The 17,743-nt window shown below is 44.4% G+C and overlaps 1 protein-coding gene across 1 annotated transcript; it reads right to left on the reverse strand.

Annotated features, from left to right (window-relative positions):
- Nucleotides 1-1,385: 1,385 nt before the first annotated feature.
- On the reverse strand, nt 1,386-16,723 carry LOC116825890 (3 beta-hydroxysteroid dehydrogenase type 7-like). Its single transcript, XM_032782266.1, has 6 exons — nt 16,576-16,723; nt 12,728-12,883; nt 8,859-8,967; nt 4,911-5,010; nt 3,092-3,254; nt 1,386-1,825 (listed from the first exon to the last, which is right to left on the reverse strand). Exons 1-6 carry the CDS (start codon nt 16,721-16,723, stop codon nt 1,386-1,388), a joined length of 1,116 nt encoding a protein of 371 aa, XP_032638157.1.
- Between the last annotated feature and the right edge of the window lie 1,020 nt (nt 16,724-17,743).

Consider the following 17,743-nt stretch of genomic DNA (forward strand, 5'->3'; position numbering starts at 1 on the left):
GCTTTCGATGAATGAATGCTTGCACTAAAGTAAAGCTTGAAAGTTCACAGCCCACGGAAGTGTTGTGAAGTAGATTAATTCTAGTAGAAATTAATTTGTATTCAATATTGGTGGAAAAATTTCTGCTGTTCACTCAGGTAATGCACAAAATAGTCTGAGGGTTTGGTAAGCCAACATACAGCAGAACAGAGGTTCAGTTTCAACTCTAAATTTCATATGGCTGCCTGCCCCATTTGTGCCCTAGTTATTGCAGAATTTTCCAAGTTGTGCCTCATGTTATTTTACTATATGTACTGCACAGCCAAGCACAGAGAGATGGGTTAAAATGACCCCCTCCCACTCCAAGCTCAGACTGTAAGGGCTTTGTTTAATGTAAGTCAGACCCTTAGGACCTGATTCTCACTTACACCAAGGCTCCTTTACACCACTCTGGCAGTGGAAAGGAGCTTCATGTGGGACTGAATTACATTTGCACTCACTTTAAGGTTGTGTTGTGCTGCCAGAGCAGTGAAAAATAACCTCTGTGCAAATGAGAATCAGATCCAGTATAATTTTTATTCAAGTTGCAAAATGCATCCAACACAGTGTGTAAGCTCTGACATCAATTATCAAACCATATAAATAAGAACGTAACTAAACTGACAAATTGTCTCCTCAAGAGATATTGTAAGGTAATTTTTGTTTGTTACAATGTTAGCTTCTGGGGTTGTGTTTTTTTAAAGGTAAAATGTTGTACAAGCTGAGTGGCAGAAAGGATTTTGGAAAAAGGTAGATGTGAGAGCTGCTTCTAAGGATAGTGATGAAAGTCTATAGCTATATATATATCTAAAACCCTAAAACTGAGAGGGGATTTCCTGAGTTCTTCTCATCCCCCTAAGAATTATCCATTAAAGACCTGTTGCATCTATGAGTGAAATAAAGACAGTCCACTAACTAAAAAATGGCTATTTGAGATCTCTTTTAAAGTGCCAGTCCTGCTGTTGGAAAAGGATGTAGCTTATTCAGGATGTGGAATTAAATTAGTTACCAAAAATAATTTTCTACAAAGATTCAAGTCAGCCTCACAAATCACAGGTCTGACCCTGCATTCCTTGCTCCGACGAAATGCCACGAAGCCAATGGGGCTACTGAAGTGAGTAAAGGCTGTGGGACGTGGCCTCCCGTATGTCTGCTGCTGTCACATGGAAAATGCATATTAAGTTTATGGCTCCTGGGGAGTGGAGAAGTGATACGTAATAGTATCTGGAAGTTACTGCTCTGGGTTAGTCTAGGTGTAATGAGTTGATGATCTCTGCCTGGTTCCTAGTGGGGAAAGTTATGCACATGACCAAATTCAGATAGAATTCACTGAAGGGGATAAGCTCTCTTTGTGTTAAAAGTGCCATCTAGGTCTCCTTCCTGTGGGGCTGATGGGATCTCGAGTTCTTTGTAGCTGCCTTTAACCACTCTGTTGTTCGACGTTTACTCTCTCCCCAGCTGTAGAGGGGAGTGTATCCGAAATGCCTGAAGGCTTTGTCTGTCTCATAAAAGAAGGTGGTGGTTACTGTATTCAGCAGAGGCAAGTTTAGGAAGGGCTGTGGTTTCCAAAAGGGGTACAAAAGGATCCTGATTATCCTATAAAAGTATATTTGTAACCATAGCTTCCAGTAAGGTATGCGTGAGCCCAGCCTGATTGAGGGGTCCATCCCTGACAACAGCTGATATCTCACTAGGAAGCCTTTCCTTGTTGGGGTGTCATCGTAGGAATAATACACCTGCCCAGCAAGTATGTCTGGTTTCAGCTGCAGGTTCCGGGCTGCAAGCACATGCATCCATGCAACATTCCCTGGAGAAGGAGAACGGAGAGTAGGAATGGAGGAGGAGCCAGCTTGGTCCATGTATTACAAGAGCTTTCTACGCTAGATTGAATGCATGCCCCACATCTGCATATTTCATAGGTAGAGCATCTTTTTCCATTTTGTGTCACGTTTGTCACCCAACCTCATTCTGGAGGGACCCAAAATATCCAAGGTCCATTCAATCTCTAGTTCCCCTTTTGAGATGGCCCAGAAGTGTCCATTGTGACTTTGGTTCATGGGAAATGAAGGGGCAATATTTCATAGTCAGAGACAGATTGGACTCAATGGTTTTATTCCTGGCTCTGCTGCATGTCTTTGGACGAGTTACTTAACGTATTTGGCCTGACTCTCCTCTAACAGTGTTTCAAACCCCAGTAATTCCATCCTTATGGGGTGGGAGGGGGGAATTCCTATAGGTATGTGAGAGGGTTCCATAAAGATTAGTCTATTCTTAAATCTGGAAGACTTACTGAGTAATTCTATCCCTGCTACAGTACGGTTCATCATACCAAAAAAAGGATCTCTTCTGTGTTAAATTCTATAGGTTTTTGTACAGAATCATCTTAAGTTTCCATAGAATCCTGTTACTTTAATCCCTATTAAATTCAGTCGCTCTCTTCTTTCCTCAAGGAATATTTTCTAAACTTTACAAATGGAACTGGTTGGTCTCTTTCCGCCTTCATGTCCCCACCCCACCCCCAATCTAACAGCAGGGTTTAAAAAGAAGAGGCGGGACTTTTCAAGTAAAATAAAAAATTTTCATTTGGTTTGAAATATTTTGTTTCTAGGGGATGAAAAATTTTGTTTTGAAAACCAGTACGTTTTCAAATTCTGGGGGGTTTGCTTTTTTCCCTTCCTGGAATATTCCCCACCTCCCCTCCCCCCACATCCCTGGAAGAAAAAATAGATTTCTGCCACCTTCTCCCCCAACACACACCTTTTTTTTTTCTATTGCAAGTTTTTTTCCATGTTCTAAAGAATTTTTCATTTTGTTTAAAAAAGAGTAAAATTCCATACAAAAAATTAGAACAAAATCTTGTTTTTTAATTCTTTTCCCCAGAAAACCCTTAATTTTTTCCCAACTGGCCCTATTTAGAATTTATAAAATTATTTCTGTGTTCATTCTTTACACTCCTTGCTCACTGTCGGAACATTATCCAGGCTGTATGATAGTCTCCTGGCCAAAAAGCAGACTGACCCTTTAAAAAATAATCTGGTAAAAGCATGTAAAGGAATCAAAGCAACATACTCACCTACGTACGTGCAATTACGTTCTGTGTCTTCGGGTTCCAGGTAGTTCAGCACACCCCCTTTGGCTTTAGCTGAGGTATGCAAGTTCTTTAGAACCAGATGCTTCTCCCCGTAAACTGTATTTGGACAGATGATGCATGTTGCAAGTTTTCCACCATTGCTTAGCTGTAAAATCAAAACCAAATGTTTGACAGATAAAGTGGGTGCGGTAATATCTTTTATTGGACCAACGTCTGTTATTGAGAGAGACAAGCTTTCATGCTTACATAGGGTTGTTCTTCAGGTCACAGAGAATGTTAGCAGGCTATGGATTCAAGGATGAGATCTTCCATAGTATTTTGGTATTTTGTTAAATAAGAAGCATGTCATGTGGAAATAGAGACTACTAAACTGCTTAGGCACTTTTGAAAAACACTGAAGTCCCGTTTTCAGAAATGATTTAGGCACTTGGGGCCAGATTTTTCAAAGAGATGCAGGTGCCTAAGGTTGCATCCTAGTGGGATTTTCAAAAGTGCCAAGGTACCTGACTCCCACTGAAATGCCCGTCTCTTTGAAAATCAATTGGACTTAGGAACCCAAGTGCCTAAGGAATGTCTACACAGCACACTAAGCCCAGTTCTAGGGCACTCGGGCTTGTGGACTCAGTGTTTTCAAGCCTGTGCTCGAGCATCCACAGTGCATTGTAAACCTGGATTTACAATTGCTGCACCTGGGCCTCTCAGCCATTCTATGTGTCCATACTGCACTGGGAAGACCTTCTGACTTGGGTCTGTGACTTGAGCTGCATCCAGACTGCAAAATGACAAGGCTTGGACCCTAGTCACAGTGGGACTCTGGCTCTGACCCAACTCTCCTAGTGGGGTCTGAGAACCTGGGCTCTGAGTACTTGCTGACTCGAGTGAGACTGATTTGCATGGACAGAAGAGGGACTTGAGCTTGAACCTGAGTCAGAGCTCAGGTGTACTATGCAGTGTGGACATCCCTTTTGAAATTGGGACTTAGACTCCTATTTCACTTAGGCACTTTTGAATATCCACTTACATGGGATACTAAGGTAAATGTGGTCTCTTGGGCTGTGATTCAGCAAAGCACTTAAGCCCATGCTTAAGTAATATTCTATTCCTATGAGGCATCTCCATTACTGGAGGTTTGCAAACCTGGTAGCCCATTCTATACACTCCTCTGCTTATTTTTTTGTGAATAAATAGTCCTGCTGATCCATCCAGGGTATCACATTGTCTGTTCAAGATCTTTTTATCTTGTGTTCTTCTGCCATCAACTTTCCCTTCCAGTGCCCATAAACATACCCACTAAACCTCTTAAAATATACCTTATAAATCAAATCTTTCTTTTCATAAGATCTTTAACTAGCATTTTTCTGAGTTTCAGTTCTCTCTAATACTCGTTCACTGGTTACGTGGTCTATCCATGATATTTTCAGAATTCTTCTAACGCACCATAATTCGAAGGATTGTAGTTTCTTTATAATTGATTGCTTGAATGTCCATGTTTCACAGCCATAATTTAACACAGACCAAGTGTAAGTTTTTAAGAGTCATAAGTGGCATTCACTACAATGGAATTTAAGCATGTGCTTAAAGCGCTTAGCCAAATCCGGGCCTTGGAGCGTTACAGTTTGCTTTACGATGCTGTGGGAACACCCAGCATAAATCAATTTAAGGCTTTTCTATGTGAAATCAAAACTGCAGCTGTTTGTAGTTGATCAGCTTTGAGTGGCGGGATTGTATTAAGAGAATCATGGGCTCTCGCCTTCTGTAAATCCTATGTTATGGTACTGAGGCTGCTGTCTGACTTTTGTACCTCTTTTCCATTGGCTTCAAGTACCAATTTTTCTGCCATGGCCTTAGTCTTCCCGTAAGGCAGTTCCACTTCCCCACTGTACTTGGTGTCTTCTGTTCCTCTGAGATAAATGAAAAGAAGCAGTAAGTGATCAGGGTACTACAAGAGACTGCCACAAAGCTGCTAGGCAACATCTCACCTTTGCCTACGAATTACATGTCTTGGGAATCCAGGAGAATGAGGTCCTGATACTTACTGGGGGAGTCTGAGGTCTCAACAGTCCGGAGTATGAACAAAACGTACTCACTGGGCTGTATTATTTCTGATTTGTTCTCGTTTTTGTTTAGGTGAGCTTTGCCTATATCTAATTAACCTGTGTAACTCACTGCCACATGACATACAATGACTGAAGCAAATAATATTTCAAAAGAAGTAGCCACCTCTGAAAACAATAGACTTGGCTTTTCTAGCAACCCACAAATGGCTGAATGTGGCCCAGGAAGATAAAGGGTAGGAAGAATAAAAACACTCACAGCTAAAAGAGAGAGACAGGCCCATTACCTGGCATAAATTAGAAGGAGCAGTTGCTGTTTAATTTTCCAATACTATTAACTATAAGGCATTTGCAAGCATAGTAGACACATAAAAGGGCTGCATACAGTATTAGGTGATCGCATATTATAAGATAAACCACCTGGTATTAACACTTCCATAATATAATATATATTTTGACTTGCCATGCCATGGGCAAATCCTGTTCTTAGGAGGCAAGCAAAGAAGTTCCAGTTAGCTGGCTATTGCAAGAACCTTTTCTGTAGTTGCAGGGAGCAAGCCCAGATGGATGCAGTCTGGGGAGCTCTTTGCTGCTGTTCTAAAAGGAGCAGCCCATGCCCCAGTCTAGCTGTGGATCTTAACTTGCTCCTGAGTGAAGGAGGGGGAGGCCCACAGCATGGGGGGGATGGAAGACCTATAGAATAATCAGCAGCACAGAGTCCTGCAATAATCAGCTACAGAAAGGGAGGACAGAGCAAGCATAACAGAGGGTTGCCTCTTGACAGTACCCTGGAATTTTGTCCACAATTACCTGGCTTGGTCAGTGAATAAACCATAGATGCTAACAATGTGGGTACTAGCTCAGTGTGGAATCTGGAAGGAATTTCAGCAATGGGAGAGATCTTGAGAGATGGGGGAGCAGGGAAAATCTGCTTTCCTCTGGAGCACTAAGCAGAGATCATCCATTAGGATCAAGTGTATATGGACACACACTGTACTTCCTGTAATTCCCAGGAAGCTAGGCTTTGGTTCTTCCGATCTTCCTTCGTGCTGTGTGTCTGTATCCCCTTTAGCAGTGTGCAAATGCTGCAAAAAATGTCAGTGTAACTTCCTGCACATTTTTAATGACCTCCCTTTTGTGCTTTGCTCTCTGGGTAAAAGTCATCCCTTCCCTCTCCTGCCAGCAGAAGACCCATGCGTGGCTCCAGGGGACTTTGAGTCCTCTAAAGGCCTTAAGTCTTGCACTGCCCTTGTGCACAGGAGTGAATTCCACCCTCTATGGATACTCTAGCGGACGAGTTTGCTGGCATGAACATTCTCTGAGCCAGTGGAGGTTAAGCAGATATGGAAGTTCATGGGTAGAGTGACCAGATAGCATATGTGAAAAGTCGGGACAGGAAGGGGGAGGGGGGGTAATAGGAGCCTATATAAGAAAAGGCCCCAAATATTGAGACTGTCCCTATAAAATCGGGACATCTGGTCACCCTATTCATGGGTGGCAGCCACCATTTTGCCCACAACAGTGGGGACTGAATTAGGGATGCCCAGAACAAAAAGCATGAGCTGCTAGAGGACATTAGCCTAACAATGAGTGAAGTGTCATCACATTCCTCTGTGGTACAGTATTATTGTCTGCCATTCACAGATGGGGAAAGTGAGGCCAAGAGGTTAAGGACTTGCCACAAGTTCTCTCACTAAATCTCTGGCCATAGGAAGGATGATCTGATTAAGGCATTGGATTGGGCCTCAGGAGATCTGGGTTCAATTTGTGGCTTTGCCACAGATGCCCTGTGTGACCTGGGGCAAGTTACTTGATCTTTTTGTGCCTCGGATCTCCACCTGTAAAATGAAGTAGTAATCCTTCCTCTCTCCCACCCTTTGACTAGCGCAATGGGCCCCCAGTTTCAACGGGGACCGCTCGACACTGCAGTAACACAAATAAATAGTAAGAGTCATGAATTAAAAGCTGAACTCTCCTTCTGCTCTGCCCTGTGCTTTTATTACAAGGCCGTTCTCCCCACTCCCCGTGGATGATGCATAGGACAAACAAGAAAACACGCGGAACAAAAGATTTGTGGGGCATGGTTCATTCCACCCTTAGGAGCCTCTGGAGGCTCAAGACAATTAGGAGGTTTATCTAGAAGTTCTAGTTTTAATTACTTTCTTTCTGTATCTTCAGATCTTTTTCTCTTTAAACGAAACTGCTCCATCAAGGGTAACTAATGTGCATGTGATTCTTGGACTGCAGTGTGCTGTTGTCAGTTCTCATCCTCCCCCTTTAAAACTTGCCCGTAACAAAGAGTTCAGTGTAATGCTCTTGCTTTTCAAAATGATCACAGATAACTGAACACTAATGAGACTGGAGCGGCATTGTCAGAAGGTATCTCAGCGGTAGCTCTCTCAGAGGGATTGAGACTGACAGAGGCATTTTCTATTATTGTCGGATGCTGAGGTGTTAGCATTATCCCAGCACCCATCACCCTGTCCAGAGACTAATCAGGCTTTGTCTATGTCAGTTCACCAGGATGTAAAAGTGTGTTGAATATAATTACACAATGAATGATGGGGAGAGGAGGGCAGAGGAGGGGAAAGAAGAGCTGGCGCAGGAGCTGCAAGAGAGAAGCACAGAGCAGGGGGAATCTGCATCGCGTGTATTTTCAGTGTGGTGACCATAGCCATATTGTTCAGTTTGCCAGCCCTCCCAGCTGGGCTCCATTAAGAGGCAACTAGTGCATTTTTCAAATCATGGCCCTCGTTCTTGTCTCGCTTTACACCACCTTGCTTCCATTGACTTACTCTGGATTTTAACCAGATACAGGGGAATCAGGTCTCTGGTTTGAAAAGGATTTCCTATTTGCCCTACCTGCCTGGTGCACAAGCCAGCAGGTATGAAGTTAAATTAATCAGGGTTTCTGGCTGCTGGGATCTTTTTCCATCCTGTTTTGGGTTGTGTGTTTAGTCTGTGTTTATTTTGAGGCAAATACCGTTTCAAGCTCTCAGGAGACCAGACTAGATGGACTGTTGCTCTGTTCCATTTGGGGCATAGTTACATGCCACTAGGCCACCCCCTTTAGAGGAGATTTGGGGTAACATTTGCAAAAGTGCTTAAGTCCTACTGAAAGTCAATGAATGGGACCTGAGCTCCTAAGTCACTTGGGCACTTTTGAAACTTGTCATTGAAAGTCAGTGGAACTTAGGAACCTACGTACCGGTCACTGCTGAAAATGGGGAGTAGACTCTTAAGTAATTTTGGCACATTTGAACATTTTACCCTTTGGTTCTGATCCAAAATGACTGTTGATTTCAATGGAAGCAGAATCAAGCCCTTAGCACCTGCTCAGGATGGTCAGGGGATCTAGGGGAACGGGGCCTTGAGGCCAGGGGTAGGTGGCCAATGGGAAGGGCTGATAATCTGACTGATACATAGGTCATATGCAGCTGGGTCATATGCCACTTGGTAAACTTTTTATCCTGGAGTTGTATCCACTAGCGTTCACATTTAGGCCATGTTTGAAGCTGTAATTGCTCAAGGAGAATGGTAGCAGGGAAGGACCAGCACAAAAGGGAATCACTATGAAGGGAAAAACGCCTTTCCCTCATCTCCAAGCAAAAACCGCCAAGCTGGCTTCAGCTCCAAAGGTCTTCTTTCAGTCATCGGACAAACCAAACCGATGCAATGGATCTGCTTGGGCTCACCTCAGCATGGGTTCTTGTCGAGTATTGGGTCCCACGGCAGCAATGGAGCTTGTATAGACAACATATGGGACACTCAGGGTGCAGCAGGCCGTCAGCACATTTTCAGTACCTGAGGAGCATATCGGGAATGAAAAATGATTAATAACCTTCATTGGTTTGGTTCCTGATGTATTCGCAAAAAGAGATTTGCAGAGTCAAGGTTCGGATTTGAACTAAGACTGTTTTCCCGCAGGTGGATTTCATTGCAAAGCCACAGCAAGGTCTGGGTTCACCACGTTCAGATGTTTAGACAAGGTCGCTCAGTCTCAGCGGCTCACCAGATATGGGACTGGTGGCTACCCTTGAAAATTTATTGCGACTTGACTCGTGTGGCTACTATTCAGAAGCTCAAAATTTACCTTCAAACAGCAGCCTCAGGTGGTTTGCAGATACCTAGACAGAGCAAAAAACCTTCTCATTAGACACTGTGTGTTTCAAATTTTGTTTCCACCACCTTAGTAGTTTGCAAGCCAACACTAAATACAAACTATGGTTGACTTTGTGTACACTGGCAGTGCAGGTAAAAAAAATACCCAGATGATTAGGATTGCCACCTGTTCAGTTTTTCCCAAGATCATCCTTTTTTTGAGGTAGCTGTCCCAGGAAATCTGTAAGGATGCTCAGTACACCCTGCCAGCTGTCATGTTTGATGGATTTAGGATCATTCTGGATCTCCTGGGGGCAGTTTTATAGCTCAGAGGCGGCAATTCCACACATGGTTTTAGCCCTGATGCAAAGAGTGCTGAGCTATTTGCATTTGAAAAAACCCACAACAGTAATATTTTATACCAATGGTCAAAGCACAAGGCCAAATTTTGCCACCTTATCTCGCACTGAGCATTGCCCTGCTCCAGGGGTAACCCTACACAGTGGAGTTAAGGGGCTATGTAGCATGAGCAAAGATGGTCAGATCTGGCCTTGTAGTCTGTTTGTAGTGATTCGGACCGGACCTGGAGTCTGCTTTCAGAAAGGGTGAACAGAGAGAAAAAGGTCTTTATCAGCCCCTGGGAACAGCAATTGGTTTTCATTTGTCACAAAATCACCAACAAAGGGCCCAAATCATAATTAAAATGGGGATTGCTCCATTTCTGTTGACTCCCGCGGAGTCTGTGACAGGCACTGCTTACAATCTTCCTGGGACAGATAGTGGGTTAAATTAAGCCACTATTGTGGCAGGGCTGTTTGTGGACAGTACCTATGTCAGCTCTGAGAAAGTTTTGAAGATGTGGCATTTGTTATGATTCTATGGCACTTCTGGATAGGATAGTTGCATTCACTGTGGTGGTCTTCAGTTTGAGCTCTTCTAGGAAAATGTGTGTGGCTATACCAGAACTGGGGTGACTTCCTACCGAAGTCAATGGAAGCTGAAGGAATTCAGCATCCCATAAGTCTGGGTCCCTAAAATATCTGTAATACCTTAATATTCAGCTTCTGCTCTTGAATTTGCAGATCCTGCTTGGATGCATGTTGCATTTAATTTTTACATATGTTTGTTTGCTTGGGATGAGCGTTCTTTGGCTTCAGATAGTATTCATCTAACCAGAGCCTGATTTTTTCAGAGGTGCTGAGCAGCAACCCTATGAAAATGAGGAACATTTTAAAAGTCGAAAATTGAACTCCCCAAAAAGCAGAGAGAGTCACAATCACAAGTCACTTCTGAAAATGTTGGCCCAGACCTAGTTCTTTGGGCTAGTTTCAGAGGCGCTCTCTGTTCAACTGGAAAGCCCTCCAAGTTCACAGAGATCTGTAAGTCCCTTTCTAATAAACTGCTGATTTCAAACAGACAATGAAGAGCAGATCTCACAAAGCCATTAGAAAACAGAGCCCTGAGGGGTCTCTCTGAACATTACCTGCGCTCACAAAATACAGCCACTTTTTTTTTTAAGCATCAGTCTTGAAAACAACAAAAATAGAGAAATGGATGTTGGCCTTGAATGCATCAGTAAATCGCAGGTGCCTTAAGCATTAACCAAGTAGGAAGAAAAATATAAAGATCATCACTGCAGTTAACTATTATATCAGCTAGTGGCCTGATGTGCATTAGAAATTCTTGCTGTAATGGGGATTTCATTTTTTTTATAACTGTGCTCATTCACTGGATTTATGAACCAGTTTTTTTTAAGCAGATTTGTAACTAAGATGGAAAGGAAATCTGTGTAGGTAGTGACAGGGAGAAAACACTGAGGACAACCTCGCATGTATGTAAGGCCTTGTCTACATACACACAGTGGTATGGCTTTAACTAGATTGGTATAATTAAAGGGGTACCAGTGTGGACGCACTTATACTGCCATAAATGTACTTATATCAGTATAGCTTTTTTTTCTTTTCCCCCATCCATTCCAAGGCCAGAAGGGGACATTGTGATCCTTGTGTGTGACACAGGCCAAAGAACTGCCCAAAAATAATTCCTACGTAGAACAGATCTGTTAGACAAACATCCAGTCTTGATTTAAAAATGGTCAGTGATGAAGAATCCTCCAGGACAGTTTGTTCCAATGGTTAATTACTCACTGTTTGGAAACAAGGTATAATTTTTTAAAATCTGAATTTGTCCAGCTTCAATTTCCAGCCATTGGATTGTATTATACCTTTCTCCGCTAGACTGAGGAGTCCATTATTCTATATATATATATATAATATATATTCCCAGGGGCGGCTCCAGGCACTAGCACAGCAAGCACATGCCTGGGGTGGCAAGCTGCGGGGCCAGGCTGCTGGTCACTGTGAGGGTGGCAGTCAGGCAGCCTTCGGCGATGTTTCTGCGGGAAGTCCGCTGGTTCCGCGCCTTGGGTGGTAATTCTGCGGCAGGTACGCCAAAGGCACGGGATTGGCAGATCACCCGCAGAACTGATGCCGAATCTGCGTGACCAGCGGACCGCCCGCAGGCGTGCCACTGAAGGCGGCCTGACTGCCATGCTTGGGTCGGCAAAAACCATAGACATACCCCTGTATATTCCAGAGGTAGGTACTTCCAGACTGTGATCAAGTCACCCTTTACCTTCTCTTTGTTGAACTAAATAGATTGAGCTCTTTGAATTTATCACTATCAGGCAGGTTTTCTAATCCTTTAATCATTCTCATGGCTCTTCTCTGAACCCCCTCCAATTTATCAGTGTCATCCTTGAATTGTGGAAAGCAGAACTGGACACAGTATTCCAGCAGTGGGTTGCACAGTGCCAAATACAGAGGCGAAATAACTTCTCTACTCCTCCTCGAGAGTCCCCTGGTCATGCATCCAAGAATTGCATTGGCTTTATTCCCTTGTCTTCTTAATTCTTGTAATTATAAGCTACTTGGAGCAGGGACCATCTTTTTGTTCTGTGTTCATACAGGACCAGCACTATGTTGTCTTGGTCCATGAGTGGGCTTCTAGATGCTATTGCAGTATAACTAATAAATCATAATGCATGAGAGTATAATTACATCTGCACCAGAGGTTTATACCCCATAAGTATATTGATAAAGCAAATCACTCCCCTAACCAACATAATTATCCCAGTGCAAAATCTGTGTGTAGCTCAGGCCTTATTTGCCAGGGCTGTATTTTGCTCTCTCTCCATGTAACTTGGCATTGCACATATAAAACCTTTGTAGAACTGGCAGCAGATGTCATTGCCTGGTCTCAGCTAGGTCAGGGGGCCAAGAGAGAAACTTTCTTGCTAATGAAGAAAAAGTCACTTTTCTAATCTGAGTGGTGCTTCTGAACTACAGGAAGTAGAAAACCACTACATCAAAGCGGATATGGGTCATGTTCTCTTACACAACTCCACACACAGATGAGGTGTGACTATTAGTCTGTACTTAATTCCTTACTTTAAAGCACTTACCAGCAACATTGACAGCTTTCATTTCCCGAAAGGGTACAGTATCTGTGTAGTCCACAATAGCAGCTGTGTGAATAACCACATGGACTCCCCGCATGGCAGAGAGGAGCAGATCGTAGTCTCTGATGTCTCCTTTCATCACTGTCACACAAGTGGTAGCTGGAAAAAAATGTTTAAAACCAGATGCAGAAATAGAAACCTCTTCCTGCAAAAGGAGAATCCTGCACATAAAACCCTGTTCTGCATGGGACAAATTCAAACCCAGTGCAATTTGCCACTGTAACCCACACATCTCCTGGGTGTGGTGTTCTGTCTCATCTAGTGGCACGGAGACCACTTAGAGAGAGAGTAATGAGTCTGCTGTACAGCCTTAGCTGACGGCCATGTGGCTTTTAGCTCATGCAGTGGAGACGCATTCATTTAGCTTCAGAGGTCGCAGGTTCAATCCCGACAACCAGGGTCTGTCAGTATTACGCTACCACTTCACTGAATCATTGCATTAAGGCAGAATATGGCCCTGTATCTTTTACACCCAGAGACCTGGGTCCTCAGCTGGTGTACGTCTTTCACTCCAGTGGAACTATGCTGGCTGACGTGCTGTGGATTGGGGCAAGGGTCTGTCATCATAGATGCCTAGCACTCATATGCAGTATAGTACTGAGCAAACCTGACCTAATTAATTGAAGCCAACAGGGCCACAGAGATGCAAGTGAGCAGAGAATTGGCCCAGTTGCTGGTGATGAGGGAGCAGAACTTCACTACAGAAGAAGCCCTATAGAATTTAGCAGGGATGAAACCGCGAGAGTCCAGTAGGAATTAAACAGGGTTCTTTGCAAATCCCTTAAAAACACACAGAATAAAATAGAGAACTATAATATGGTTTAAAAATGGCTAGGGAAGTTCTCCTTGCCTCTGTAAGGTTTTTTTTCCACAAGGCCGGGGCCTGCTTCTGGGCTCTCCCTTCTCGTTGGCCCAGCTATGCTCTACTTCCCTACTTCTGCAGCTATTACTAGTTATTTCCTTAGTTCACCAGGGTGTTGTGGTGGATTTAGCCCATTCTCCTGCGTTGTAGTTCAGAATACCTGGCTAGAGGTTGGCTTACTGTATTTCCTGGACTTTCTCTAACATGAGTGAAAGGTGATACAGGTCGGTTTGGCATGGAGCAGTGCTGTCTCCTTAGCTTGGGGATATGGGGCTTAGAGGGTACGACAGTCCTGTCTCCCAAGAGTGCAGAATGGCTGCCTGTACAGAATGGTGGCCAAGACAGCAGCTTTCTGGCCATTACAGTTGGTGGGCAAGTGCCTCTACTCCTATCTGGATTAGGCCTGACCTCTGGGAAGAGTTCAGGGCCTGCAGTTACAGGCTACTCCTATGGACTGTACTCTTACACCACCATAAATATCCCTTCAGTAAAACTCAGCCAGGAGGAGTGTTGTTCTACATCAGCCGTTCCCAAGCTATAGTCTGTGGATTGCTGGTGCTCCCCATGGCACTTGCTACAGGCCCCTAGAAAGGTGGCACACCACTAGTTTCAAGCAGTTAACTTGCACTAAAGGAAGTTAGGAAAACATTGACTCCGCCCCTCATTTTTCTCAGTTAGCAATTACAGCCCACTGGTGAGGGTGTGTCTAGGGCAGACACACTCACCAGTGGGTTACATGCTGTGTTTGCCACAAAGATGTTAGGAGACTGGGAGGGTAGGTGGACCACATGGTTTGGAATACCCTGAGATGTTCCCTCTCAAGACATGGATCACCCTAAGGAAGAGTTTAGGAACTGCCGTCCTCCACGGTTTTGATCCAATTCCAAGGCTTTATGGAGTCCCACTGACTCAGCTGTGACCTACTTAATCAAAATGAATATTTCAGCAATCAAGCAAGGGACAGGAAAGCCAATCTTCCTGCAAATGCAGCAGCCAAAGAGTTTGAGGATCAAACAGGGCAGGAGAGACACAGAAATGCCTAGGTGGCTAGTGTCTCTTACCACCTCACTGGCCCCCTGGAGTGAGATCAAATCTCATACGTTGCACCAATGGAGGGACCTTTTTTTCCTCTCTCTTTTGTTCAGCCTGAGGAGTGTGGTCTTTAAAGCCTGCAGAGCTCCCCGGTATTCTTTCACTCTCATCACTCCAAACACGTACATACGTACGTGTGTGTTTGCATTGGCAAGTGCTGCAGGGGAACTAAGCTGATTGTGACACTAATGGCCCACTCCTTAGAGGTCCAGAACACCCAAAACTCCAGTGACTCAACCAGAATTGTAGGTGCTCACCCCTGTCAGGATCAGGCCCCAAGTAAGGCAATTCTAAAAGGTTGGGTCAAGGAATCAGCTGTGCTAGAAAGCCTGGGCTCTTGGGATTTATTTTTCTCAGTGCTCCAGAATGACTTCTAACCCTGTTACTTCTCTCTGGTCTATTTTGGTCAGATCTGTCACACAGAGTAGGAATCCCCTGAACCAGGACTCAGTGCCTGGAAGGGATCTCTGACACCGTCAGCAACTTTGGTTACCATACTAGTGACAGCTGAAAATCTGGTGTGAAACAAAAGGAGTCAAATTCAGACCAAGATGCAACTCCCTGGATTCCTGTTGTCTAATGGCCTTAGGCCAGGCCTACAGTCTAGCTGCTGCAGCAGCACAGCTACAATGCATAGCTATGCTGTTGTAATCCCATAGTGCACAGCACTGGAAGGGATTTTTCTTTTGCAGTAGGAACTCTACTTCCCTGACTGATGGTAGCTAGGTCCATGGAAGCATTCTTCCATCGACCTACCTGCATCTACACCCAGAGTTAGATCGGCAGATGATTTTTCCCACCTCTGAGCACCGCAGCTACGTCGACCTAAATATTAAGTGTAGACAGGCCATCAACTCCTACTTCCATGGGGATTTGCACTGTAGTCCCAGTAACCCTGCTTTACGGCAGTCATGTCAGCCAGCAGATGCTCATGAGCTACTAACAAACTCATACTCCAGCACCCATAAGCCATGCATGGGAGTCCTTCCCTTGGGTAACCCCTGGAATTTCCTCTTGTTCTGAGCATTCATTCTGTCAACCAGATGAAACGACAAGATGACTCTCCTCCCTCCCCCAAAAAATGAGTGGAGCTCAGAAACTCCCAGGGTTACATCCAATACAGACTCATACAGAGCACTGGTTGCTGGGCATATTGTTCTGCATGGATGTATGTTTATGACTCCAGTAAAAGGTGCTGTTTTTCCAATGCGTCATACGGTAATAAACTCTGGTTAAAGAGAAAAGGCAGCTATGCAACAATGCTTGGGGTGGATTAGTTTAATTATACACCTGTTCACTAAAAGACATCTTTAATTCCTCGGGCAAAGCTCAGGACCCTGATAGAAGGTTCCTTCCAATTATTTCGTTCTGCATAGCAGAAACTGAGCTCTCATCTGTAGTCCTGTCCATTTTTTGTACTTGGGATAGAACCTTGTTTGGGATGGAGCTGTTTGACAGGCTGGATTTATCTCACCATTGTGCGTTCCAGCTGGTAACCAGTGCGCTGTGTTCTCCAGCTGGTGGCTGAGCTCAGGGAGTGCACATCCTACTTATCATCAAAACTGATGCTTGATCCTGGACTGTCTTGGTCCCCTGACAGCATGTCTAGTAGATAAGTCAATACAGGTCCTCTCTGTGTATAGTTTCAGTCCTATGCTAGCCTTTTCTTAGCGAGAAGTTACTATTTGTAGTCTATTCTGTTCAGGTTCTTACACTATGCCTGTCACTATGGTATGGTATCTTAGCTTGGTGGTGGGCACAGTATATCTCCAGCATAAGTGGAACAACTGCTCCCTTGAAAGGGAAAGGCTATTGCTCGTACGTGATATTTCCTTACCTGTGGCAAACTTCTTCACTTCCTCGCCTGCCACTGAGTCAAAGACCCGGACTTCACTGACATAGTCCTGCTTGCACAGCAGCTCCACAATGTGCTCCCCAATGAAACCACATCCTCCTGTCACCAGGTATACCAGCGCTTTACCCATCTTGGAAAGAGGAGTGATTGCGGTAGAGAGGCGCTTCCAGGATCCTCTCAAACACTGACTGGGCTTTCCCTCTTGGCAAATTTGTTTTAGAGAACAAGTCTAAGGTTTAATCATTATCTAGAGTTGGGCTGAACATTAACCTCAAAGTTGTGTGCAGATGAAAATTTGAACCACAGCACAGGGTCACTGAGCCCCCGCCCAAATGCTGCAATATTGTGTCCAGTCAAGCACTGGGCCATAGGGCTCAGCCTGTTCCTCTCATGGGGATACCCCGAGATGTGCTGCTGTGCTGTCTCCCCACTTTGTGTCGGAAGGAAACAGGTTTTCTGCACACAGAAAGATCTTAAATTCTAAACACTTTCCCAGGCTTTTCCACTGCAGGCAGATCTGCCCTGTGGGCCTGATTCTGAGTCACTCTGGATTAGATCCACAAAGGGAATTAAACATGTCACTGCCACATTAGTCACCTAAATCCAAAATTTTAGATCCTCAACTTCCCCTGCCTCCCCTCCCCCAGCTGCTACCTAAGCCTGTGGGTGCCTAAATTTCTGCAGGTAAAGTCTCCATGGTGCCTAAATTTCTGCCACACTGGACATGTGTGAAGCCCCAGTGGGATCCTTAAACTAGGCATTCCCTTGCCTATCTGGTCTGCTCATGGAACACCTACTGGATCAGGCCTCACACAAAATGGAGATGGTGGTGGTGCCAGTGGACCCCTTTATCACTATTAGCCCAGCACTTACTCAGGATGCAGGAGACCCTCTACCTGATGGTAGATTCTGAGCATTGCAATGCCTAAGTCCCTCTTGTGAGTATCACCCTTAGTCTTTCTCTTCCCCATCTGTAACATGGGGATAACATGTAACAAAAGGATGAAGCTCAGCTGTTCTCAGTGGTGGCAGATAACAGAACAAGGCGCAATGGTCTCAAATTGCAGTCGGGGAGGTTTAGGTTAGATATTGGGGGAAAAAACTTTTTCACTAGGAGGGTGGTGAAGCACTGGAATGGGTTACCTAGGGA

Source organism: Chelonoidis abingdonii, chromosome 20 (assembly GCF_003597395.2).
Source record: "Chelonoidis abingdonii isolate Lonesome George chromosome 20, CheloAbing_2.0, whole genome shotgun sequence".
NCBI classification, from domain to species: domain Eukaryota; kingdom Metazoa; phylum Chordata; order Testudines; family Testudinidae; genus Chelonoidis; species Chelonoidis abingdonii.